The following is a 25,728-nucleotide window of genomic DNA, read 5'->3' on the forward strand; positions in this document are numbered from 1 at the left end:
TTGCTTTTCCCATACTATAGTTATTGTCCCTCTCACCACTTGATTACATGAGAGAAGGATGCTGTTTATTTTCATTAGAAATTCCATTCCAGATCTAAAAATATTTTCTGACAAGAGTATGATCAAAACTGCTATATTAGCTTAATTTTTAAATGCAACTAATTAATATTTTTGACAAAACATTCTTTTCAGAATATTTCAACCTTGAGACATTTGACATCTGCCATCAAAACAAAAAAAAAAACAATAGCATGGGAAAGAGAACGTATACCCAGCTATCCTCTAAGCATCAGAAAGAGAAGCTGCATAAATATTAACCTTAGTTCATGAGTTACTGCTCAAAAGAACTCTTCTCTCCTACATATTTCAGCAGAACAGATTTACATACTTGAAAATCAGTCCCCTGAAGGTTATAATGTCAATATTTTATGCAGACATGTTATGTCCAATAAAAATGTCTGCTTTAAAAATTAATTACATTTCTAAAAACTGTAATTAGTCTTGAAATCACACACAACCCATAAATAAATGTGAAAGCAATTAGGTCATGTGAAAAAAGGACTAGCAAGTCACTATAGAAAATACTGTTGAAAACCATTCCAATTCATTGTACATTTTATGGCAATCTTTTTTTTTTTTTTTTTTCCCTGACCTAAAAGTTCTGCAATCAGGCATGGTAAATTTCAGCCTTGTAAAACAGGAGAGCTGAAGAGCGCTGTTCCATCACTCTAAAAGCTACAAATTTGCAACTATCAGTCATGCAACAGAACACATGCAGTATGTATGATGTAGGTGGCACTATCAGAGTTTTGGACTCCCAGTAAATCCTAGAAAGATTAGTTGATCTTTTTCCCCAAAGCCTATAACTGGACTTTGTATCAGAGGATAGGCCCTGCCTCCAAAAGTATCTACAGCACATCTCCATTCTGCATTAACGCTTCATACTGTGGAAAAAGACCTCCATGGTATCAATCTGCCAGGTCATTCTAAACTCTTATTTGTCTACAGCAGCTTTCTTTTACAGAAATACAGTACTGAAAGTCAAAAACTTCATCTCAGGGGCTGGCCAGCAACATTACACTACATTGGAAAGTACATCCACTTTTAGTGTTCTGTTAACTGTGGACTGCATTGTGAAATGTCACACTTCAGAAAAAAAAAAAAAATCTTAAAAGCATTTCTGAGGAAACTGCATTTTTAAGCAGGAATGAGTGACACTTCGATTTCTCAGCTGGAAGAAAGGAATATTTGCCACTTGCAGAAAAAAAATTGGCATTTCTAAATAAGTGCTGGAGTCCAGGTTAGGTTATAACTGTACAGCAAACAACAACATATATCTGTAAATAAATAACACTCCAGTTACTTACCCTAATCCACGAATCATAAGTTTCTCTTCCTCCTTCCCCATTCTGACACTAAGCAAGGAACGTATTTGACCAAGGGACGCCAGAAGACTGATTGTGTCTTCCACAGACACACTATTTATGGTGTAGGTCTTCGGCAGGGCTCGAACCAGGCCACCAATACCATCATATTGGCGATGGAGCAATACAAACATGGCCCTCACTAACTCTGGGTCTTCTATCACTGATTCCTGGGCCCAGCGTACCATTGTGTCTGAAATCAACTGCTGAAGAGTAGCTGTGAAGAAAGCATATAAATCACAAAATTACCATTAATTGCTCATCTCTTTATTGGTCATACCACAGAACCCATTACGTAACACGAATTGGAATGAATCCAATTGTTAAGAAGCACCTTTTTCTTGGTATTTCTTTAGCAGACTATCAAAGGAAAAATAAAATCACACAGGAGAAGCAGAAACATCTCAAAACCAAAAGCCTGTATTTAAAATTAAAATACAAAAAATCAATTCTGATAACATTAAAAAATATTAAAACATACAAGATGCTCACAAAGTCACCAGATTTATTTCTACAAACTGCTTTTGAGATTTTTCAAGGAATTCAAGTCTGAGGGTTTTTCTTACATATCATGAAGACTGAAAAAATATACTGGTAGCACACGTAAATACTATATTATCTATTTCCATGTCTAAGCTCTGTATCTACTCAAAATTTTATAATGTACAAAACAGAATAATTTAACTTAGTCCTTTGCCAAAACCAAAGGCCCTTCAAAAGAAATTTAAATGTGGAGACTCCAATCAACTAAATGGCAAATCATCATTTGTATATTTTGAATTCAGTCTCTAATGAAGTAAGAAACCCATATCTGGTATTCTCACTAAACACCTTTATTAGTTGGGATATATACACACATATATATATATGGGAAAGTCATATATTAAAATAGACAAGCTATATAATGTCAATTAAGATTTGAAAATACTGTTTAGAAAAATTACTCATGAACTAATAGTCAAGACAAAGTATTTGATAAAGACAACTGAATAATGTTCTGTTTCTCATCTCAGGGAACTTCCATTCATGTTTGCAAAACTTTGCCAGATCAATTCAGGATCATCTTGAGATATCCAGATAGTTATACACTACAGAATTTCACCTTTAGTACTTACCGAGCTAAATCAATTTCTTTCCATGTCAAGTAGTTAAAAGTGAAAGTTTGACAAGGAAAATTTGATCGTCCCTCTTGAAGTTCAATAAACTGCCTAATAAATATCCTGATTTGAAAAAGGTGGCTGACATAGACCAAACATCAAAAACATTTTCAAAGTAGAAATCCTTGTCAAGACAGCAACATGATTTTGGAGTAAATCAGATGCAATTTCAGGCTAAACTAAAAACAAAACAAACAAAAAAAAAAAACCAAACCCTAAAAGTATTTAAGAAAGATAACAAAGGGACAGGAGGTTACAGAAAAGAGAATGTTTAACAAAGAAGTGACTTTGTGCTAAGATGTGCTAATACAGGGCAGGGGAAAAAAAAGACCAATAGTACTGTATTTTATTGTTACTGTCCAAACACTGTACTATAGGTTCCTCCATTGTCACACAGCATAGCATTTTTTAGAATAAAAACACTTAAAAAGTAAGTAAAAGGATGAAATGTGTTTGAGGTTTGAGTTGATATTTCAAAAGGACTGAAATAAATAATAACAAGAAGCGACACGATAGTGAGCTTCCTTTGTTTTTTGTGAAGTAGTACATAAGCAGGCTGTCATTTGGCTCCTGTTTTGATAACTACAATACTGCATCCCACATGCCTGTGGGTCTGTCTGTTATCTTGCTTGCAATGAAGAACCCAAGCAGTCTAGCTATCACAATACTGAGTTGTGTGGGTGCTTATTTACTCTGAAGGGTTATATGGAATTAGTTTTATAGAATACTGTCTTTCTACTAACATGAAAGATAGAAAATTAGATTTTGTAGAGATTTAAGCTTACTACAAGAAAAAGAATTGGGAAACCATAGGATTCATCACCACATTCTGCATAGACCTAGCTTCTAATTATCACTGCCTACTAACTGAAATAACAGTTATAAACTGCAAAGCTAGAAGGCACACTTCTAGGAGGACAAAAATATTTCTTATTAAAGAACACTAAGCTAACACTAATAACTGGCAGCTAAGAAGTCATCTCATTCTAAGTACCCTGGGGAAATCTTCTCATCCCACACCTTTAGACGCTTACATTAAGCAAGTTACAAGGCCAGTCTCCCTGGGAATTCTGTGAGGTCAATGATTGAAACTAGTTTTTTCACCAAAATCAGAACATCTGAACTGTGTGCCCATAAAGTAATACCTGTTGTAGAGTAGCAATATAAAAAAAAAACAGGACATTTCAAAGTGCCACTCACAATAATAAAGGCAAAAAAAAAAAATTATAAAAATTAAATCAGCATTGACAAGTAAAAAAATGAATAAAACTCCATAATCAGTTGTCACCAAATGCAGAACTTTGGTGCCATTGGCAATGATTCTTATCAAGGTGATAAGGCAGAAAGTGTCAGAAAAATGACAGAGCAACAGTAACAGTCAGCAAATCTTGAATTTAAGGTTGGGTGTGGAGGCTTCTCCTACGTACAGTTTTGCAAATTACAGTCTAATCGCACACTCTTCTTTAATTTTGTAATCTTCATGCAAATACTGATTTAAGGCTGCTGCAGTTGATTTTATGAGCAAATTCTCATAATCAGGACCTTGCTACAACTATTAAGTCTGCACTAATTCTACAAAAAGATACATTCTGGAAAAATTAGGACTTGAAAAAGGATCAAAGGTGAAGAAACTAGTAGAAGAAATTTTCCACTGCTTCCGATTGGGAAACAAATCTGCCTATCATAAAAATTCCATCTAAGCTTGTTCTGAGTCAGAGAGATACAAACTTTAAGGTACACAGATGTTGTACTAAAAATACACCTTGTTTTGGCTGAAAATATATGAAGAACTTCCTCGCCTGCTTCTTTTGCCATTTGGAATTAGGATACAATAAACTGATTTAATGTTGCTTACAGGATGTTTTAGTATCATCATCAACCGGCTTCTCAGCTTGCTTCTTCTTCAGATATGTAACTTTTTCCATAAGGTATAGGAGTCGACCCCTAATGGTTAAATCACTGGTTCCATCCAAGCTTCCATCTTCATCTAGCTCAATTCCTGAAATAAAAAAAAATATACACTAAACAGTAAAAGGATACAATTAAACAATTTACAGACATATTTTGTATCTTGCATATACAAACATAATAAAACTGAACTATGTTGTTCTGCTGTGTTAGAACTACAAAAGACTTTGATATGGGATATGCTTAACCAGGAGTTTGGAACAAGCATAGGTCAGGTATACATGCGAGACAGGAAACTGTAGATAAGAATCACGTAATTTTATTAATTTACTGTATAAATTGTCTGTTATTATACATAAAAATATATAGATTAAATACATTTCTGTGCTCAGCTGCTCCAGTATGCACGTTTTCATGGTAACACTGACATCTGTGTTTCAGACCTACATAGCTCAGAAGTGTGGATATGGTCCCTAGTGACACAGTACCATTTAACTGATACTAGTAAAGACTAAGAGATATTTAGGTAAAACACATAATAGAAGGGAAAGAATTAAAGTTACAGTAAATATACTTTCTAGTGACCAGTCAGAAGAAAATAGCCACCTTCACAATGCAGTGGCTGTTTAATTATATTCCTATAATAAGCTATAAAAAAAAAAGTAAAAAATGCATGCGAGGCTTTACAGAATCACAGAATAGTTGAGGTTAGAACTAGCCTTTAGAGATCATCTAGTCCAGTCTCCCTGCCCAAAGGATGTTCAGCTAGAGCAGGTCGCACAGGACCAAGTCCAGTCAGATTTTTAATATCTCCTAAGGTGGAGACTCCACAACCTCTCTGAGCAACCTGTTCTTGAGTTCCATCACCACTACAGTAAAAATATATATTTTTTTTTTTAAGTAGAATTTCCTGTATTTCACTTTGTACTCATTGTGTTTTGTGCTGCCGCTAGGCATCACTGAGGAAAGCCTTCTTTAGTCCCCCTGCCTAACAAGTATTTATATGCATTGATACAATTCCACCATGAGCTCTCTCTTCATGTTAAACCCCAGCCCTCTCAATTTCTCCTTGTACAAAAGATGCTCCAAGAATTTAATAATCCTTGATGGCCCCTCCCTGGACTCATTCCAGTGCGTCCACGTCTCTCTTCTACTTGGGAGCCCAGCTGTTGGCTTTCCTTGCCACAAGGGCCCATTGCTGCTAATGCTTACCTTGCTGCCCACTAGGAACCCTAGGTTCTTTTCTGCAAAGCTATTTCCCAGCTACTTTCTAGTTTGGTCCTTAGTCTGTCCTTGTTGCATGGGGTTATTCCTCCCCAGGGGCAGGACTTCACACTTCCCATTGCTGAACTTCATGGGATTCCCATTGGCTCATTTCTCTCATGTTTTCAACTTTATTCACTCACGCATATATTGTAAAGGAATTAAAAATCTTGACCTATACCTATTACTCACACTAAAATAAGTTCAAAGTGAAAACATCATTCAATTATTTTTTACGGGTTTTTTAGTTTGCCGTGTAAGTTCTAAAGTTAAGGGGCTTGTGGAGAGTTCTTTAGCAGTCTTGTATTTTATAGGATGTTTCTTCATGACGTTACATCATTCTTCTCAATTTACTGCACCTAGTTTTAATTGTCTGATTTTTTGCGTTAAGTACAGTTTCATTTCCATTAAAAGTTCTGTTACATTTTGTCTAAAGAGAATAACTTATGCTAGACTAAACAAGGGTCATCAGTAACTTCATATTTTACACTAAATCATATTACAAAATGGTTTGGATGGCAGTCTCTTAAACCCAACTAATTAACAGTAAAGACACTGAAACGTCTTATCAATTAGAATACAGAGATGCTCTGAAATTACTCAAATGAAACGTCTGTTATCACACAGTTACGCTGTTCCCTGAGCTCTAGTTGTACTTTTCTGATTTGCAAACTGTCGATATAATTGTCTCTGAACCCTTTCACAAGATGTGAATCCCCAAATGGTAGCCAGCTAATCAACCAAACGAAGGACTCAGGATGTGTAATTATTTTACCTACTTTGCAATAGCCATATTTTGAATACACAGAGTAATTAATTCTGCTCTACTGTAATGCATCCTCTGACCCACAGAATTAATTTTCTACTTATGAATTATGCAAATTACTATTCCTCCATAAATAGAACAAAAATAATGACAAAACTAGACCAAGTAATTTAAACAGAGATAAATGATGGTAAAAGACTAAAGAAAAATGGAATAATCAAAGAGAAGAATAAAGTCTCTTTCTCCTTTCAAATGTTATTTCTAAATTCTTTATTTCACCTTTCTTTTCTGTCAATTGACAGTTTACTTTGAATTTTCCTCATTTTTCTTTTTTTTAATTTTTAATTTAAAATGAAAATATTTCATCTGAACTGTCACAATTCACCTTCATCAAGTTTGTGGATGATACAAATTGAAGGGAGCAGAAAACACACTGAAGGACAGGAAGCTCAACAGATTAGAGGAATAGTCTGACACGATATTTGAAGTTCAGCAAGGACACATGCAAAGTTTTGCAACGCAGACAGGCCAACTGCATGTGACAATACAGGCTGCATATGAACTGGCTAAAAAAATATCTTGGCAAAAAGAACTTTGGGGGCTCTGTTGGACAGCAAGCTAGACACCAGTCAGCAGTGCACTCTAACAGCAAGGAGAGCTAAAAATATCCTGTATTAGTAGAAAGACAATCACTAGCTCAAGGCGAGTGATTATTCCCCAGTTCTCAACACTCATGAGATAACATCTGGAATGCTACATTCAGTTTTGGGTTCACCAATAAATACTGAAAAGTTGGAGTACCCAGCAACGGCCCATCAAGATGACTGGTGGCTAGACTGCTTCTCCTAAAAGGAGAGGAAAACGGAACTGAGTTTGTCAATCTGCAGACTAGAAGCTTTATTGTGGCTGTAATAGCAGTCCACCAAAAATGTACAAGGAAGTTAGCAAGAAAATGCAGTCATGCTCTTTTCTGAGGTGAACAAAATACAATTGTTGAACTAAAACAGGCAGAAAAATAAAGAAGAAAAATCACCATTAGGACACTCAAGCCTGTGACACATTGCCCAAAGACATTGTGGAATTTCTGTGCTTAGAAGCTTTCAAGACCCAAGTGCAAAAATCACTGAGCAATCAGGTCTGAATTCAGTGTTGACTCTGCTTTGAGTAGGAGGTTGCATTAAAGACTTTCAGTGATATTTGATACCTTAATAAATCTGTAATTATTTTGGTAACAGAAATATCTTTGAAATGGACCAAATTGTCTTGTGATACACAAGGTTATCAACTGTGCTTGCTCTATCAAGAAAGAAAATTCATGTATTATGGCATGTTTTTACTTATTTGAATATTTTAAGGTAGTGAATTAAATAATTGAACATATTTTTTCGAGTTAAACTGAGATCAATAAGAAATGCAATTCAAGAGGAAAAATGCTGTGATTCTAGTGTTCAAAGCTGCTTCTTTGACCAGAGTATTACTTTACAAAATATTATCACACATCCCTGTATTAGCTTCTTCTAGCTAATGGGAGATGATGTGAAAGTTCAGCTGCTATTCTGCTCATTCTGTCTGTGAAGTGTCTATTCTACCTATTCTTTTAAAATACTGTACTGAAGTAAAATGAAGGGATGAGTATCCTCCGAACAAGAAGACAACAAAGTCCTCAACGCAAAATGCAAGTAAGCATGTGTTCCCAGCAAAACTGCTCTGTACCCGAATTTGCAGTATTCATGGATATGAGATTGATATTTAAAATACACATTTTGGTGCTTCATTTTTATATTGGTATTTTTGTATTTAAATTGTTACTATATTTCACATTTTAATACGACATAGAATTTATTGTTTTTTTTAATAACTAAAGAAACCAAAACCACAGAAATTTAACTGGTCCTTTTGATGATTAGTCTATTTCAATAGATAATAAACTAATATTATGCCACTAATATTATGTTACACTGTGGTTTGACATGGCCATGGTCAACTTGATACAGCAAAGATTACCTATACAAATCTATGCAAGGGAGTGGGAATACGGAACCCTTTGAATAATGGGAGCTATAGCATTATCCAATACATTAAGCCCAAAGAAATTCCCACAGAGTTGTATGGGTGGAAAAAAAAGCCTCTTTTTCCTCATGAAGTTAAACATATCGCATTCCCTTCTAGTTTGACCAGATATGACAATAAGAACACTTCCTCAGTTTTGACTACAGGTTGGGTGGCTTTATTTGATAGTATTTGTAATCGATATAGTGTAATCTATAGACCACGTAGTTGGTGATTCTTATGTAAAAGTATTTAAAAAAATGTTTCTAAAGCTAATATAATTTAAAAAGTAAAAATAGTCAGTAACAAGACTTACCGCAGTGTGTCATTAGGTCTTCATGGAAATCCAAGAGTTGATCCTGAATTTCTTCAGGGCAAGGACAATCATTTTTATCATCTTTAAAGTTCAACAGCATGTTAATCTTAAAGAGTAGAAAGGAAAAGCAAATGAAACTGATCTCCAAAGGAAAAACTTTTAAATCAAACAGAACTCTGCCATACATAGAGCACAATAAAAAATAAATTGTCCATTGTAAGCTGTACCTGCTCCTGAGGTGGTGATCGAAATTCTTTTGTTTTTCTCGCTGTTAGAGCAGCAGACATGTTCAAGGCTTGCATCACTTCATTGTACCGGAAGCGCTGGTTCTCTTGAAGCTTGGCCACAAAATCATCTGAAAATGCTACAATGGCTTCTATTCGGTGTCGTACTTGGCAATCACACAGGTACTGAAGCAGATGACACATCTGAGAAAACAGTATCACAAGAGAAAACAGTTGGCAAGCTACGAAATCTCTTCTGTATATTATGCAAAAAAAGGATGGATTCCTTACAGAAGCAGTTACTATCAAATAAAGTGATCAAAATCTTTAATGCTGTCATTTACTATATGTGAAGTAATCCTACACCAGGACTATCTGGAACCTGCAAGAGATTTATGTGCCTCAGGCATATAAAATGTAAGACTTTAATAAAAGTTATAAGAGAATGGATTTACTCCTTGCTCCTAGGGAATTTCTATTCTGTCTGCATCCATAAAAAATGAAGCATTCATTGTTAATGTCATTGAGAACGTAATTCTATTTTATGAAATAACAGTTGTTTGATCTATGATGAATAAGTTTATATCATCAGGAAGATACTAAATCTTGTTCCCTGTAAGGAAATTACTTCCCTATTGAACTAATATAAAAATTTTATATTCCTTGACAGACAAATTACCAAGTGAAGAAAAAAGGATCTGTGAAGAAATGAGAACTACCACTATGAAAGCAGTATTGTTACCTGTAATTTAACAGGTTCTGGAAGTTTCATCTGAAGGAGTCCTTCCTTTGGCACTTGCTCCCCTCTGGTTTCTTCCTCTCCTTCTTCTGACTTAAGCTCATCTGAACTCAGCTCCTTCTCTGAGAAATCAATTTCATCCTCCTGGCTCATTGCTTCTTTGAAAACACGGGGCTCAATCAACTGCAAGATGTGTTTCAGATCCTCATTGTGGAAGATTCCCATAATTAGTAGGGTATAAAAAAGCTTGATGAGAGGGACAAACAGAAATTCTGTAGATCCTCCAACTGGATCTCTGACATGGAGGCTGCCCTCCTGAACAGCTTCAGTCAGCATCTCTATGGTTTTAGCCTTTAAGATTTCCAGAGGGAATTCAGGACTGAACTGAAAGCATTCACTGCTAATGCTTACGAAACTTGGAGATGAGAACTGCATTCTCGGCCTTAATGAAGTACTAAGTCCAATACCAGGGAGGCCATGTTTTTTGTTTTCATCAGGAAACAAAGTAATACTCTTGGTCTCATCTGTCATTGGAACTATAAATTCATTATTCATCATTAATCTGGCAGTTGCATAGGTATTGAGATGGATGTCAATGAGTAAGTCATAATATCCTGCACGTAATAATCCTGGCATATATTTATTCTCAATAGCATACAGGAGCTGAGATTCATCCACGTGGCTACACATTGCATGGGCCACTCGGTTGTTGCCTAAAGCACAAACAGCTGAATATAATCGGAGGGTATGGTAGTGAAATCTCAGCAGTTCTTCCTGTTCTGTCAGCTCTAAAATATCAATTGTTCTGCAGAGAAAAAGAAAACAATACAGTAAATTCCATATCAGTGCAAAAACTTACTTAAGTTAGGAATTCAAAATTCTCCCTAAGGATAACATTGGCACAAGGTCAGTTCTAGGGATGGACTTTTTCCATGTTTCAGCTCTCATGTGAGAAACACTGTCAACCTAAGAATCAAGGACTAAGAACAAAGTCCAATCAGGAATTTACTCTAGTCGCTCCTAAAGTACAACTTCAATTACTTTCAGTATGGAAAGACCAAAACTATTTACTTAATACAGAATACTCTTCATATTACAAACAAGAATTTGGATAACTGAAAATGAAGGTTTTAAAACCAGGATAGGTTGAGATATTTTTATCATTTATTGGTTTTAGATCTGGGGTTGCAAAATGGCACCAGACTAACCAGTTCATTTGCAGAGGGATCGGGGGCGAGGCGGTTTGGTTAGAATTCTCACCTAATTTTTTAGTTATTTTATTTTCAGTTTTGGCACTGGCAAAATGCTGAGACATTTGGGTAACAAGGAAATCACAGAATTACATTTTTTCAGTTGTTTAAACTAAATTTAGGAAAATTAAAGTAAAAGAATAATTAAATTGGTCATAAATCTTAAAAAAAAATCTCTGCAAAACCAGATCTTTGCCTATCCTATAGATCATCTTTAATAACTTACAAAGAGAGTTCCTTTCATTTTCATTCAGAATCTATATATACTATGAAAGAGTTTGGAGAGAAACTAGAAAAGTCTGGAAACACAACAAAAGGAGGTAGATTTTAAAACACTGAAAATTAATTTTTAATATTAGCTAAATCAAAACACACTGTCTTTATTTACATGTGTTACAAATACAGAGAATACCTTGGGCTTTTTGTACAGGAATTTTATTACATGTCTATCTTCATAATCCAAATCTAGCTCTGATATACTTTAACACACAAACATCAACCTGTTTTCTTCGGGAATATGAAGGGCCATGAACTGCAAAGGATTCAGGCACTGTATCATCCAGCCTTGACGTTCACTGATTCGAGAGACATCAACCTTCAAGAAGTGGTTTGGCACTCTGCTCCAAAGCACATGAGTCAGAAACTGGACATGGAGACGTGGAGGACACTGAGAGACGGGGTTTTTATGTTCACTTTTGAATAACCCAGCAGATAAAGGCATTACATTCTGGAAAATTCCAACAGAAGAAACAGTTTTGTCATCTTTACCAAACAATGAATATATGATATTTTTCAAGAAATACATTCAACATATAATACAGTAAGGTACAGTGCAACAGGAAATTAACATTTTCAGTAGTTTGTAAAACCAGCTGGGAGCTGTGGCAGATTAATAGTAAGAGCATTGTCCATAACAGTTTTTTAAATAGTTAGATTTTAAATAGGAAGTGTGGTCACTTTCTTGGACCAGAGATCTGAACTCCATTCTTCTTCTACCTCTTCTGATTTCTTAGACATCCATGCATTCAAAGCAAGGAAGTAAATTTCAGTTCAGTTTTCTTAAGTGTACTGTTCAAACGTACTTTAAAACTATTTTAAAACCCTAATCTAATCTGCAGATACACCAGTCATCCATGCTCTTTTTGTATAATAAGAGATTTATCTTACTGACACCAATGATTTTTTTTCATCATGAAGGATGAGATGCAGAAAATACAATAGGACTTTGCAATATTGTCTGTCAATTCTAATCAGTTACAACCCTTCTCATCCAACATACTGTATTTTAAATACACAAAGTATTTAAAACTTAGATAAGAATAAAAATGGCAACAGTGCAAACACTTGGAATCATAAAAACATGCCCAATCCCAAGAACACATTGCAGGCAACAAATGGACAAAAAAAAAAAATTATTTTATATGATGTATTAGCCCTAAACCTGCATAAAATCAAGTATTATTTACCTTTATTCTTCCCAATTCAAACTGGAAAACATTGGGGCTTGTAGCTTGGGCAAATACAGCAGGAAATAACTTTGTACTTGGTTCAACCTAAATCAAAGATGCACAAATACATAACCACTTAAGACAGTGAAACATTATTACATATTTTTAAAAACTCTAATATCTTTATTAATAGTCAGTAAGTGTGAGTCTTTAAATAAAACCCAAAAAAATCCAAATAGCAGGGGAAAATCGCTGTTGTAACAGTGACAATTACTTTTTCTTCCAATCTCGTACAAATGTTTCTAATAAGATGCAGTCTGAGGATTCCATTTTCCCCTTTCCCACTGGAAGACATAATCAAAAAATATTCACCTGATAGTATGTGCCTAGTTCCTTGCCGTTAGCTGTGAAGGTCAACAGGCCACTGGCAGCATCAACCAAGCAACCGATCTCCAGACCATTATTATTACGTCCTTGTCCAGGGCTCATGCTCTCTCCTGCGCACACCATATAGCAGTTGCTGCGTTTTATACTGAATGTCAAAAGACAAATTTATTTATCGATGGTGTGTAAACTTCATGTAGTGGACTAAGAACAATTTTGTATGGCTCCAACCAACAGGGCCTTGTGGATCAAAACAGCAGATCCCACCATAACCAGTGCCAAAATTCAATGAAACCTAGACTTCATAATTGAAAAAATAAAAACTCAAGATGATAAAATATGAACAAGCCCAAATTTTTTGTAAAATTCCAAGAGATGAAATTGACTTTGCAAGTTAATGTTTTAAATCATTTAACGTTAAACATAACACAAATTTTCTAGTATGGATCACAAGCTGAAGTGCTGAGAGGAGCTATTGTACTAATTTGGGCCTGCTCAAAACCAAAAAGTTCCAAAAATGCTACAAGGTATTCAAAAATACTACAAGTTTCAGAAGTCAATTTTTACAGGATCATGGTCTGAAACTACATAGAAAAGCTGCACTATTTTACTTTTCAGAGCCCATTGATTTAATGAGGTCATTACTCCACTGTTTCTTCACAAGCAAGAGGAGGGCGTAAGTAAAGTTACACTTTTTCCTATTATCTTCTCCCCTCCCCACCCCCCTCAACCCAATTACATTGAATGGGGTGGATTTACAGTTTATAAATTGTTAGTTGCTTTTAGGGGTATAAAATAAATATCTTTTAAAATCTTTTAAAGAAATTTTAACCAACCTCTCATGAACCTTCCCTTTTTCATCTCCCAGTGTAACTGTGACAGTACGCACTCTCTCCAAGTCAAAGCTTGTGTCATACTGGTGAAAGTCAGATGTAATCCAGCCTACCCAAACATTAGCAGGTTCTTGACCAGGAAATATTCTCACTGAATAATAGTACTGTCAATAAAAAAAAAAAAAAAATATCAATAAATGTTAGTATTTGGTTTCCAGTGCATCAGTTTGATTCTGAACTAATTGCTCTAAAATCTGAAAATATGTCATCTCTTCAAAAGTAGCATAGGCTTGTTCAGGTGCAATTCATAAGCAAAGTAACATAAGAATACAAACATAAATCAAAATACAGCCAACAAAATATGTATGTTAAAAATTGGAAAATATTTAAGATGTGGCTTATATGCTTGCATTGTAGGCTTCTGCATCATAGTATTGTAGGCTATTTTTGTACTGCAGCTACAAATTTATACTGTAGGTGCCTCAGTTTCTAGTATCTAATATCTTTTAGAAAGAGAATACATCCAAAAGAGGAGAATACATCCAAAAGAGGAGAATACATCCAAAAGAGGAGAATACATCCAAAAGAGGAGAATACATCCAAAAGAGATGTATTTTTTCCATTGAACATTGAAGAGTGAGTGCTTATGGAGCTGATCTTGTCAGAGAAAGACAAAACCTGCACAAAACTTTCACTGGGGATTCCATGAAATAAATGCTGAGTAAACTTAGTATAGAAGTTTTCAAATGGTCCTATTGACCTATTAGTTTAATGCACTTTTTCCTATTTATTCCATTATTCTAGAACTATTTTTTCTTCCTCTTTTACATTTCGTGTTATCAATAGTAGTTTAAAAATCGATTAAATTAATTTATGGCTTTCCATGTGGAAATTGTTTTAGACTGACAGTCAAGTCAAAACAAAAGGAACATAGTGGTCTCAACTTTGGTATTACAGGTTTATCTGTGATTGAAATTAAAAATTTTGCCTAAAAATTACACTGTTTCTGAAACACTCACAAGCAAACCCCTGGAATTATTAAAAAAAAAAAAAAAAGTAAATAGCTAAAATACCAATCCTATGTTACGATACCGTGGAAGTTTGCATCAAATAATCATAGTCATCCCTATCATCTGCTAGCACATCCTCAGTAAGTCGTGCAGAATGACTTGTACTATAATCTGGCTTTGTCCTCCTGAGCATAAATCTGTAACAAAATAAGTAAAGTCAAAATCTATACTAAAAGCTCAATTTGTCAATATATATACAAAAAGGAATTTTACATTAACACATCATCCCTAAATACATAATACTTATTATGCTAGCTCTAAATATATAGTTAAATAACACTAGTTAGTTTATTACTTCCATGTAGATTACAACAAAATTAATTCTCCAGAAAAGAGAAAGAGACAGGCTCATTTTTAAAAGCACTTAAATGAATTCTGAGCTTAAACTATATATTCAAAAGTTACTCAGAAACTGAACTCACGTACCTTAAGAAATCATCAGGCTGTTAAACATTTATGTCACTTTGGAAGAATGCTGAACCTTAAATTTAAAAATACTATCCATATGCAGTGATTCATTCTGCAATTGAAATACTTAAACCAAGTTCAGTAAAGAAGAGCAGAAAAGGAATAGAAAGCTGCAATAATATTGCCTGGGTAATGGCCCAGTGTTTGTATCTCCACAGTATCACCAAATTAGGTTTTCTGCTCCTGATTCCATAATAAAAATGAACATGTCAACTAGACAATATTCCTATGATTATTTGGTTCATTGAGTGAGATAAGAATATACATTTCTAAATAAAGATTATCTAACATCTTCTGCTTTTTGGAAGCCATGTGAAAGACTGATTTATATCACTTTGAAGACTTCCTAGTTCTGGCAGAATGAATCTTCACGGTTTTACTGTGCCCTTCAGATTATAATCACAAAATCCTTTACAATAAACCAAATGATAGGTTTCCAATAGCTTGAAAAATGTCTTAGTTTTCTGTTTAATTTTAATCTATACATTTCTTATGATGTAATGCAATCACATGAAGGTTAACTGTCCCACCTACTGTGTTATATCCAAATTTGGGGCAGAATTAGGAAAAAAAATGCCTGCAGTCCTGACTGGCATTTTCTTCTACTATTCAAGAAACAGGAAAAAAAAAATAAAACAACCGAAAAAAACCAACAAAAAAACCCCAACCTAAATGTGCTACTAACCTTTGTTTAAGACGCGAAGGCTTTTCTTGAACATAGTCTTTATGGTTGTTTAACTCTGGTTTTGCAGCATCTTTTTCTCTTTCTGTCCGGTCAGGAACTAGATGACCATGAGCAGTTTTCATTAGAACCTCAAAATCAGAATCAGCATCATAATCCTCCAAGTCATTCTTTGGGCCAAAAATACCAGAACCTGGTAATCCTCCTGCAGCTGGTCTGGAGAACACCTCAGCACATTCAATGGGCATGCTTAATCGAAAAAACATGACTTCTGTTTTACTGTTCTGTGAACCAAAGGACTTCTGTGTGACCTTCAGGCAGGGACAGCTGTCTATGGTGCCATCAATTCTCATCACCTATCAAATGTTAAAGAGGTAGTTGTTTTGAAGCTGATGCTTTTTCACCCTTGTAAATATTCAACTTACATTACAAAATTTGCAACAGTATGCTGTCAACAGTCAAATGTATTGTAATCATGTGCTGCCACTTTAAGGGGAAATACTATAAGGAGTGGAGGTTTTTGTTGTCTCATTGTTAAATAAAAAATCACTCACAAATTAATGACCTTTCTCATCATAACTCTTTGCAACATAAATCCAACTCTACCCAGAACAACACAAACCAACTAATATAAATCCCACGCGTACGTATGCAAGAATACAAATTCTTTCTTAAATACCACAGTGTGATACATATTAGTTGAAAAAGAGTTCTTACCCACATTTCATAGATAAAGAAATAGTATTGATCAAATAATTACTTTATTTGCAACTCCACTGAATGCAAGAAATTTCTAACAAGTGTAAGGTTTGTCCAGAATTGGGTCAACATGACATTAAAAATCTCATCTAGAAGTGCAAAAGTAGAAAGATAATTCAAACATATTCATGGAAGAAGTGTCTAGAAACATTTTAACAGGATTACAAACCTCAATATGTTCATGATTTTGTGGCACTGGTAGGAATTGAGGGAGCCTTTTACTCAGCCAAATAGTGATGTCTCTGTTTGTATTAACAGCAAAGGGTTCGTACCCTTCCTGTAAGCCACAGATAGTGAAATATTTAAGAGTGCTGACATCTTTTCCAAAGTTCATTCTTCCCACTTGAGATGGGCCCAGGCTGCACACAGGTAGAAATCCTTAAAACAAGATGAAAGAACACATGGGTTGTACATCATGAACATCAAAACTCCTCTCTTCCATAACCCAATTAAAAAACGTTTTGGAAAAATAATTTAAAAATTCAAAAACCAAAGAGTATAAATGTAAGCAGCCATGAACAGCGCATCACCTCCTGCATGTCACTAGTACTGGATCTCAAATATCTTTCTGAAAAAACCCCACCTGTAATAGCTATGGATCTCTCTATGCAACACTAAATTTACTTCAGAGACATATAAAAGGACATCAAGGAGTCTGACAAACAGCTCTTGGTTAAACTCTCTGCTAAGCTGGCAGAGTGTTGTCAATTTTACTCCAAGTCTTATTATTTTTTATATTCCTCTTAAAATTCCATTAGTCATGGTATTTTGAGGGAACCTCAAAAATTACTTTAACAGTAATATACTGCTTGTCCATGCAGCTACAGTAGTGAAAAATACAAATATGCACCAAGTACATGCTGTAGATTTAAAAAAAAAAAAAAAAAAATTAATTTTAAAATCTCATAACGCTATGGCTCTGGATAATAAGAACTGACAATGTGATACTGTAGCTTCACAGAGCCTTCGTTACAGACCCTGCTAAAAATTTTCTCCTCATCTTTCCTATAGGCCTCCTTTAAGTACTGAGAGGCTGCAATAAGGTCTCCCCAGAGCCTCCTCTTCTATTAGGCATAAAAAGCTTTAGCATATACACTAAGTCATAAGTTCAAGTCCAGATGTTTATCTTCACATCTAGGCTCTCAAATCACAAGGCATCAACTTCTCAGATAATATAGATTATTAAAACAATAAGATTTATGTCCATTCTGCTAGTGCAAATCCAAGGACAGACAATAATAAAGAGTATTTTCCAGCACTAAATGAAACAAAATTGTATTATCCAGCACATAACTAGGAAAGTTATACTTGCATATACATATATATGCTGTGGTAAAACCCAGCAGCCATAGTAGGGAGAATTTACTAAGCTCCCTCTTGATTTAAAGGAATCCATAAGCTGTTGAAAAGTTTTGAAGCAAAGGCAAAAATCAAAATCCTATTTTCAATAGCCTCACAAGTCTCGGCTCATCACTTAAGAACAGTAACAACCTTCTACAGACATCAAGTTGTTTGAGAATGGATTTTCACAGAAACAGTTGTGACAGCACAAATCTTCACAACATTAACCAAAAGTGACATAAGATTTGCTATAAATCATATTGGTATATGCAGTCTCAAGCATGTACTTTGTCTGTCCTAAAGACCTCACTATTTAATTTCCAATTCTTATTGATGTAAAACATTTTCAGATGTTTCCAGGATGTATGGCACCCACATTTAGAATCGTATGCAGAGTTTTGCTTTACACATCTCAAAATGGATATAATAGATCTGAAAATGCCCAACACAAATGAAACTGCTTTCTTAGCGATTAAAGAAATTAGGATACTTCAGCCTCAAAAAATAAAAAATTAAGAGCACTCCTACTATAAGTGGCATGGAGAAGATGAACAGTAAATTATTTTTCTATCTTTCACAACAAAAATTGTTATTAAAAAAAAATGTTTTACAAAAGAAAAAAAAAGCAACAGCAGCTGACATTATCAGCAGAACTCATTACACATATATGATAGAAAAAGTTGGTTAGATAACTATATGCAGCCCAAAAGCCAAGAAAAAATTATCAACCCTATTCATGAAGACTAAAATGTATATGTGACACAACTAAATTAAATAGAAATTTAAAATATGTAAAATATTTAAAATATTACTAATATTTACCCTTTCTAAATGGAACACACATAAATCGCTAAACAATTCATGTTCACAGAGGTTATGAGTTGCCAAAACAAAATTTGATTTCCACAGTGTACTTGTTCATATCTACAGTGTGAAATTTCTCTTACACAAATGCATAATAATTTGCAATTATGTTCAAAAATTTTACTACTGAGATGGTATCTCACAAACAAATTAGTCTGTGATAATCTCAAGAAGCTCCTCTTGTTAGCAGTACAACCCACCACACAGCACATGAGCCTTATTAGTAAGCTGGCAGAGTGCCATGTTCCTTTTTCACTGTAACTAAGTAAATTAAAACTATAGGATTGATTTACAGTCAGACTGTATCCTTCAAAGTAGCAAATTGGGCTCTGACCAGAAATCCTATCCTTCTTCTAAAGTGAAAGGTCTCTTTCTGCAGCAGCATACGGCACGTACACAATCCACTGACAGAAGTGACCTGCAGAAAGGTTTCAATGCTCTTAAGCAAGAGCCATTAACAAAGCCAACCTACCAAAAAAAAAAAAAAAAAAAGCTCTATAAAAGTAATATTCAATTTGAGTATTTCATATATGTGTTTGCATATACACACACATACATATAGATGCCCTCCCTTCCCATGAATTGTATATGAAATACCAATAATATTTACAAATACTGATGTGGAGTTATTAAATCTGAGATCAATCAGCACATTTCTTTGAAAACAGAATAGGAGATCTTATTTCAAAGGCAAGCTCTTTTCTACAAACATGACACTAGAGAAACTTAATGTGAATTAAAAGGATATTGTGAAAAATCTGAGATGCATGACAATGACATTTTAACATGGTTATCAAGGTCTTTGGGCTCCCTGTGAAATCGTGAACTACTTCAGCAGTGTCAGACTCAGCAGAGATGTGTTTAAATCTGAACCTGCAGCTAGAAACGAGTACCACAAACTCCACCACTGTGATTTCATCAACTTGGAAATTAAAGTAGTGGTCAAGCAAGCTACCCTCAGTATTTCATGGAATTACAGTTTCTCTCAGAATCCCTCACTTCTCAATGGGATTATACTGCCTAATAACTGGAAAATTGTTTTAATTTATAGCATTAGGATTATTTTATGCTTATACCAATAACAGTAAGCCAAATCACGCAGACCTTTTTGTCATCATGTTATCACAATATCTAAGGAAAACTGAAGGCAGTAAAGTAAGAGGTGTATGAGACTAGAAAACTGGTGACAATTATCTCATTTTAAATAAAAACAAATTATTCCTAATTCCTATGGTATGGCAGAAAAATGAAAATTAAAAAAAAATAAAAATCTTTTCCCAGAGCACTCCTGGAAGCAAAATACTCTGAAATCCAGATGAAAGTAAAGTGGTTAAAATTCAAACAGTGAACTGCCTAATTAGTAGGTATGAGATCCATATTTCCCCTGGGAATGGGGATCAGTAACCCAAAAGTATTATTTGCAGCTTTTACTGTACAAAAAAGAACCCCACAACTTTATCTCTCAGACACAGATGTTATTATTTAGCAGATGTATAATATATATGACAGAATATATTTACCTACAACAAATGAAAGAGAAAAACTAAAGATTAACATATTTTTTATGTTACCATAGTTCAGAAATTTTAGGCAGTTATCTACATTAATGTAATTTCTTACCTTTTTATGCCCTTATTTGCACACAAGTATGTAATTAAATTTACAAACAAAAATATTTTTGTGGTACAGAATCAGACTGGCAGCTGACACAACCTCACTATCTTTGCCATCTTTTGCAATCTCATAAGCTATGGCTTCACAGTAAACTACAACCTGCTTGCAGATTCTGAAAACTGCACCAAGAACACTACAACAACAGGTACAAAACTCAATTTGAATTAAGTAAAAAAAAATTTAGAGGCTAACTTTGTACCAGCTGGCTTTATCCTGCATCAGGTGTCATTTTTCCTCCCAGAGCTAAAACAAAACCTTAAAGCTGGCTTGAACTCCCTATCATACGTGCTCTCTAATTTGGCAGAAATTTGGTAGTATTTCAGTACTTGATCTAGATAAAATTTGATGTCCCTGCACATGGCAGGGTGGGTTGGACTAGATGATCTTCAAAGGTCCTTTCCAAACCAAACCATTCTATGATTCATTCTATGATCCTGTTATATCATATGGTGACCTGCTGCAGTGCAAATGAAATGTTGAAGGTCATGAATTTGCAACTACAGGCACATCCCTGCAAAACAGTCAAAAGGTCTGATCACACATGATGGCTGCAAAGTCCACCACAGAAAAAGGCCTTGTGTCATCCTCACATATAGCACATCTCCTTTCCAAAGGAGATATGTGCCTGAAAAGGAGTTAAAAGAATTTCAAAGATTAATGGTGACAACGTATGTCTTCCACTAATCAAATAGAGAAAAGGACAAAGGGTAGTTCCCTAGAGAGAGGAAAGGGAGAAGAAAAACAAGAAGTACACTACATTAAAGGGAAGGTGGAGCAAAAATTGGGCAACAAAAGCAAGTTAACAGCACGATGTATTACAGTACTTACCGTCACCAACCTCAAAGTCCTTGAATGCAAGTTCTGAACCTGAGTCATCAAGCAGGATTTCACCATTTAAGGTAAACATCATAGTGTGCTCATTCATGTCAACCATACATCCAACAACATCTCCTGCCAACCAAGAGCGGCCAAAATGCTCATTACCTTGATGCCACCGCTGTGCCTGAAAAGGAGTTAAAAGAATTCCAAAGATTAATAGTGACAACGTATGTCTTCCACTCTCCCTTATTTTATCTCCCCCAATTAAGACGGCACCAAAATCAACACTTTCACAGCTTATCATTCCAAAATAATGCCTCTGAGTACTCCAAGTTGACTTCGAAAACAGAAATCCAACAATTAACTTCCAGCAAGCAGCCCTCACATCAGTATTGTAAACCATTGCCAAGTGAGCTGACAGGAAAAACTGCTATTTCTACATTTTAGTAACAAGAGCATGGCTTATTTTTCTGCAGAAGCTCCAGAAGGACTTGTAATGAAAATAACATCCTATCAATTACAATGTTAAATAGTTGCTTCACAAACTTTTTTTTAAGCAACTCCTTTATTTAATCTAGTAGTGTATAAATTTATTGCTTCCAAACAAACTTTACTCTTTCCTTAAGTATAATTCTAAAAATGTTGTGTACAAAATAAATTAAAATCCTGTCATCCCAGGTTTTGGAAGGAACAAAACTGTGGATGGGAAAAGCACTCTGAGTTTCTGATAGATTCCAGAGTAGCTGAGGGCATTGATTACTAACTCATATGACTGACCTTCAAGTCAAAGATTGCAAAGGCTTTAGATAGGGTCTTGTATTGAAAATGAAATAAATTAACATCTATTAAGAACTATTGTAACATGCATAAAACAAAGCAGTGTTAAGAACAAATAAGACCCCTAATCACATATTCCATCACAGGTATACTTTTATCCTCCGGATACATCCTGAAAATCCTACAAAACCAATGAGCTTTTCTGTGTATCTTAAAGGTCAAAAGCTTTTCTCCGTATCCTGAAGGTCAAAAGCTTTTCTCCAACCAAGGAGAGAACCCATCAAAATTGAAGACAACAAAATAGCTCTGTGAATTGAGATCTAAAGGTCAAAATCTAAGATTTAGAAGGCAAACTACTACACAGCTATTCTAGTAAAGACACAGGACTCTACTAGTTTACTTAAGCCAATCAGATATTTTACCAAAAAAAAAACTTTTCAGTTCTCTTTTTAAGGCATCTTCTCATGTAATATAAGACTGGGAAAAAAAAAAAATTCAAACAACATGAATAAAATACAGCTTAAGAGCTGGATTTGACCAGGAACAGCCAGGAATACTGTTGATTTCTGTTACATATTGTAATAGTAATAAAGGAAATTAATTCCAGCATCAGATATAAGAAACATTTTGACATGAGTCATCAGTAGCCTTAATAGCAATTTTGGTTTGGATAGCGGTTGCACTTGCTTTCATACCGATACAAAAAGTTTTAATGAGTCATTTAATCTATTATGATGAAAATCAGTAGTATATAAAATAGGGAGTTTTTTCCTACATATTTTTTACTACCAGATTTCAATCTATCATTGTCTAATGCAGAGACAAATTTGAGCAAAAATTACTGGTTCTATCATACTTCATTTACTCTAAATCATAAGGATTTCCATGAAAACCTAGGTATACTCTTTGTAACTTCTGCATTCTTATAAAAAAAACTTGTATCAAAATTTGCCTTGAACACTTACTGCTAATAACTTTAACCATATTCATTCCCTAATGACACTTCTTATAGAAAGAACAACAAAGTAAAAATTTAAAGAAATGGTTCATAGTTAATTACAGCTCTACCAGCATTTTGAATTTGAGTAAGTTAGATTTTCAATGCTTTATGTATCCTTTACAAATACTGTGAAGCTGTGAAAAAAAAATAACGACATTACAAACCCTGCTAATTACTTTTTCAGGTGATATTGATCCTCTTTATTCCACCTAGGCCCTCAAAGAGAGAAAGAAATAATTTCATAAAACACAAACGAAAGAACATAAGGCAATTAAGTTGAGGCAATGACACATGGAATAAGATGCAAAAATAAAAATTTTCCAATCATTTATATTATTACAGATAAACATACACAAACCTTAAAGCCATCAAAAACAAAAGCTTCTTCATCTGAGCCAAGTTCTTGATCTGGTAGACAACCTGGCCTGGTCCAGCCAACTCTCATGTCTCCTGCAGTAACTGCCTCAAACTCAAAATACCACTTTCCAGTCTTCACTGCATAAGTCTTTTCTGTGCGAAAGATCCTGAATTTTTCCATTATCCCACTGCACACATCCAGTCTCATTGCTGTAAGATTAAAAAAAAAAAAAGTAAAGAAAAAAACTTAGCCCAGAAAGTACTATACTGAACTACTGACAAAATGAAGGCAGTGAAAACAAAAGGCAAAGGAATCCCTTTGAGCATAGGCATGCAAAGAAGAAGGTGCCTAAGTGCATACAGAACAGCCTTATGGGGAAAATGCCCTTGTCTCTTCTGGGAAATCAGCATGCTGGGTAACTCTCTGAAATGACCCTACATTAATTCATCCAGCATCAAAAAAAAAAAAAAAAAAACCAACCAAAAAAACCCTAGAAGTCTGAGTGCAGTTACAGGGCTACAATCCTCACTGGGATCACAGAAACATGATGGGGTAAGTCACTGGGGTATTGCAATAGATGGACACTTGGTTTTTAGGAAGGACAGGCTGAGAAGGTTATGAGGAAGGGTTGTCCTTTATGTGAAAGAGCAGTTGGAATGAATGGAGAACTTTTTTAGGATGGTTCAGGAGCCAGTTCAGAGCTTACGGGTCAAGATACACAGGCAAAGCAATATGGGTGCTGTAGTGGAGTACCCCAGGGTACCAGGTTTTAGAGGGGTATTGGAGCCAATGCTGTTTAACATCTTCCCTTATGACCTGAATAATGGGACAGAGTACACCCACAGCAAGTCTGCAGATGACACAAAACTGGAAAGAGCAGCTGATGCACCAGATGGCTGTGCTGCCATTCAGAGGGACCTCAACAGACTGGAGAACTGGGCTGAGAGTAATCTCATTAAGTTCAACAAGGGCAAATGCAGTCCTGCACCTGGGGAGGAACAACCACAGGCAACAGAATACACTGGGGGCTGAGCAGAAGAAACCAACTCCGCAGAAAAGGACCTGGGGGTCCTGGGAGACAAGAGAAACATAAGCCAGTAATGTAGCCTCACATCAAAGAATGACAGAAGTTTCCTGGACTGTGTAAGGAACTGCCTTGCCAGTAGATCCAGGGAGGTGATCCTTCCCCTCTACATGGTACTAGTGAGGGCCCAGTTCTGGGCTTCCAAGTGCAAGAAAGACACCGATTTACTGGAACAAGTACAGCAGAGGGCCATGAAGATGAGTAAGGGACGGAAGCACCTTTCTTATGAGGAGAGGTGGAGAGAGCTGAGACTGTTCAGCCTGGAGAAGAGAAGGCCAATGGGGGAATCTCATTTAAATGTATAAATATCTGGTAGGAGGGAACGAAGAGTAAGCTAGACTCTTCTCGGTGGTGTCCAGTGACAGGACAAGAGGCAATGGATACAATTTAAAAACCATGAAAATCCATCTGAAAACAAGAAAACACTTTTTACTGTGAGAGTGGTCAAACACTGGTACAGGTTGCCAGAGAAGTTGTGGAGACTCCGCAAGACTTCTTGCGGCCCAGAAGGCCAACCGCATCCTGGGCTGCATCAAGAGAAGCGTGGCCAGCAGGTCGAGGGAGGTGATTCTGCCCCTCTACTCTGCCCTGGTGAGACCCCCACCTGGAGTACTGTGTCCAGTTCTGGAGCCCCCAACACAAGAAGGACATGGACCAGTTGGAGAAGGTCCAGAGGAGGGCCACGAAGATGATCAGAGGGCTGGAGCACCTCTCTTATGAGGACAGGCTGAGACAGTTGGGCTGTTCAGCCTGGAGAAGAGGAGGCTCCGGGGAGACCTGATAGCGGTCTTCCAGTACCTCAAGGGGGCCTATAAGAAAGATGGGGAGAGGCTGTTTAGCAGGGCCTGTTGCAATAGGACAAGGAGTAATGGTTTTAAAATAGTGGGGGGTAGATTTAGATTGGAAATTAGGAAAAAATTTTTTACGATGCGAGTTATAGAACACTGGAACAGGTTACCCAGAAAGGTGGTGGAAGCCCCATCCCTGGAAACATTCAAGGCCAAACATGAGGCTCTGAGCAACCTGATCTAGTCGGGGATGTCCCTGCTCCTTGCAGGGGGTTTGGACTAG

The 25,728-nt window shown here is 35.6% G+C and overlaps 1 protein-coding gene across 1 annotated transcript in view; it reads right to left on the bottom strand.

The window, feature by feature from the left end:
* Nucleotides 1–25,728, bottom strand: part of RYR2 (ryanodine receptor 2) — a 430,134-nt gene that overhangs the window by 143,255 nt on the left and 261,151 nt on the right. Inside the window, exons 28-41 of the mRNA XM_086745890.1 lie at nt 23,574–23,782; nt 21,448–21,622; nt 16,910–17,118; nt 15,985–16,337; nt 14,854–14,968; nt 13,765–13,925; nt 12,917–13,076; nt 12,563–12,649; nt 11,597–11,823; nt 9,850–10,651; nt 9,111–9,311; nt 8,884–8,989; nt 4,437–4,580; nt 1,368–1,641 (exon numbers count right to left, since the gene is read on the bottom strand). Of these exons, the coding sequence (XP_086602016.1) occupies nt 1,368–1,641; nt 4,437–4,580; nt 8,884–8,989; nt 9,111–9,311; nt 9,850–10,651; nt 11,597–11,823; nt 12,563–12,649; nt 12,917–13,076; nt 13,765–13,925; nt 14,854–14,968; nt 15,985–16,337; nt 16,910–17,118; nt 21,448–21,622; nt 23,574–23,782 (3,223 nt within the window). The remainder of the gene's footprint in view (nt 1–1,367; nt 1,642–4,436; nt 4,581–8,883; nt 8,990–9,110; nt 9,312–9,849; nt 10,652–11,596; nt 11,824–12,562; nt 12,650–12,916; nt 13,077–13,764; nt 13,926–14,853; nt 14,969–15,984; nt 16,338–16,909; nt 17,119–21,447; nt 21,623–23,573; nt 23,783–25,728) is intronic.

Source organism: Chlamydotis macqueenii, chromosome 3 (assembly GCF_036417535.1).
Source record: "Chlamydotis macqueenii isolate bChlMac1 chromosome 3, bChlMac1.mat, whole genome shotgun sequence".
NCBI classification, from domain to species: domain Eukaryota; kingdom Metazoa; phylum Chordata; class Aves; order Otidiformes; family Otididae; genus Chlamydotis; species Chlamydotis macqueenii.